The sequence below is a fragment of the Poecilia reticulata genome, linkage group LG12 (genome assembly GCF_000633615.1).
Source record: "Poecilia reticulata strain Guanapo linkage group LG12, Guppy_female_1.0+MT, whole genome shotgun sequence".
In the NCBI taxonomy this organism is placed as follows: domain Eukaryota; kingdom Metazoa; phylum Chordata; class Actinopteri; order Cyprinodontiformes; family Poeciliidae; genus Poecilia; species Poecilia reticulata.
The window spans coordinates 3,996,574-3,998,441 of NC_024342.1; the positions used below are offsets into that span (position 1 = coordinate 3,996,574).

General features: G+C 38.8%; 1 protein-coding gene across 4 annotated transcripts in view; it reads left to right on the forward strand.

The window, feature by feature from the left end:
* adamts6 (ADAM metallopeptidase with thrombospondin type 1 motif, 6) overlaps positions 1-1,868 on the forward strand; it is a 90,439-nt gene that overhangs the window by 65,255 nt on the left and 23,316 nt on the right. For all 4 annotated transcript variants that reach the window (XM_008423379.2, XM_017307675.1, XM_008423378.2 and 1 more), the window contains exon 19: positions 370-533. In XM_008423379.2, the coding sequence (XP_008421601.1) occupies positions 370-533 (164 nt within the window). The remainder of the gene's footprint in view (positions 1-369; positions 534-1,868) is intronic.

The window sequence follows — 1,868 nt, forward strand, 5'->3', positions numbered from 1 at the left end:
AGGCTATGTACATTTTTTATTTTTTTTTCAATGTTTCCTCTGGTATTTGGTGACAAGCTCCCAGTCTATAAACTCATAAATCCTCTTTGCCATCACCCTAAACTGTTGCTCCCTCCACAGATTCTCTGTCAGATCTAAGTCAGTTTGCTTACTTCAAATCAGAAGAAAAATGTCAGTAAAATTAAAACACTACTGTTTTAAACCTAAATAAATACACCAGGGGTATGAATAACTTTGGTCTTAAGTGTGCAGATATATTGTCAGTTCAAATGTATTTTTCAGACCAGAACTGTAGCTTCAGAAAAAAAATGTAATGTTTTTTTTCCTATTTCTTTTTTTTCCTTTTTTTTTGTTGTTGTAATATCTCAGCTTTAAAATCCGAAGAGGATGATTACTACATCAACGGAGCTTGGACTATTGACTGGCCCAGGAAGTTTGACATTTCCGGGACGGCCTTCCACTACAGGAGACCCATCGACGAACCCGAGTCTCTGGAGGCGCTGGGACCCACCACCGAAAACCTCTCAGTTATGGTAGGAAAGCTGTGTTTTGGTGTCAAACTCAGAGCTGTGAAAGCATAAAGTGATAAAAATCAAACTTGTATTTCACAACGAGAGGGAGAGAGCGTGGAATTGGCTAATTATAGTTTGAAGTTGTGCTCATAACTTTCAAAAAACACATTTCTTTCCCCTCCTCATAAAATCTTTGGTAGTTCCTATAAAATCACTGCTTTAGTACACTTGACCTCCAATAAATGTGATCATAAACTATTTTACACCCAGCGGTGTTGGTGTTTATACATCATTTCCTTCTATCTTTCTCTTTAGGCCTGTTGGTGAATTGCTGTATTTTCTTGCCGTTTGAGTGACGATAAGGGAACAGTGCGGTGATGAACTGTAAAGCTCTCGTGTCTGTCACACTGTTAGCGGGATGAACAGTGCTTTCACGGCTGAAAAACATAAGTCTTTCAGATCTGTCGATATTGACAACTATTGATTAGTTTAAACATCTGAAAAACTGCCAGCCTGGTGGCCTGTTTTATCTGACATTTCATTTTGAGTTGTTGTACAGATTTTCTCCTTTTACTCCATGCTGCTGCTGCTGTTATATTTTTAAGCAGTTATTAGCAGGGGTGAAAGTAGGGGGGTACGGCAGGGTACTGCGTACCCCTAAAAGATTTAGCGCGGGTACGCAGTACCTGCAAGAGAGTGGAGCGGCTGTCAGCTGTAAAAATTTATTGGGTTCACTGTGCAGCCGTGACTGATTAGTTTTTGAAGAACAATTTAAAACACGACTTAATCAGTTAATAAATAACTTTTTTCCCCATTTCATATTGTTTCTGAACTGTTCATGCTTTGCTAGAGCAGCGGTGCAATACGTCGATAGCAGAAGGTTTTGAGTCGATCTCGGCATTAGGTGACAAACTGAACGCCGCCAGGACGCTGAGACAAGCACTTCCTCCTCTGGCTCCTTATCAAAACGTTTGTAACTTTATTAAAGAACAACAAAAAAATCAACAAAACGTGTTAAAATTAATGATCCATCAACAATAATAATCTCAGTGATTATTGTTTCAACAAGGTGTTGTGCAATTCTGTGCGTTTCGGTTCCATTACCAAAATAACGAGCAGAGCAGGAGTTTAAAATGAACTAATCAACCACCACTGTGTTCAGGGAGGCTTATTAATAATCGCAAAAATAAATATCAAGCCTGAAAACCTGATATCCTAACGGACTGAACAGGGGCGGATCTAGAAAAATATTTATGGGGTGGCAAGAGGGTGGCAGGGATTTTTTCAGGGGTGGCAGCATATGCCAGTATATGTATATATACACATACTATACATATATATATATATATATATATA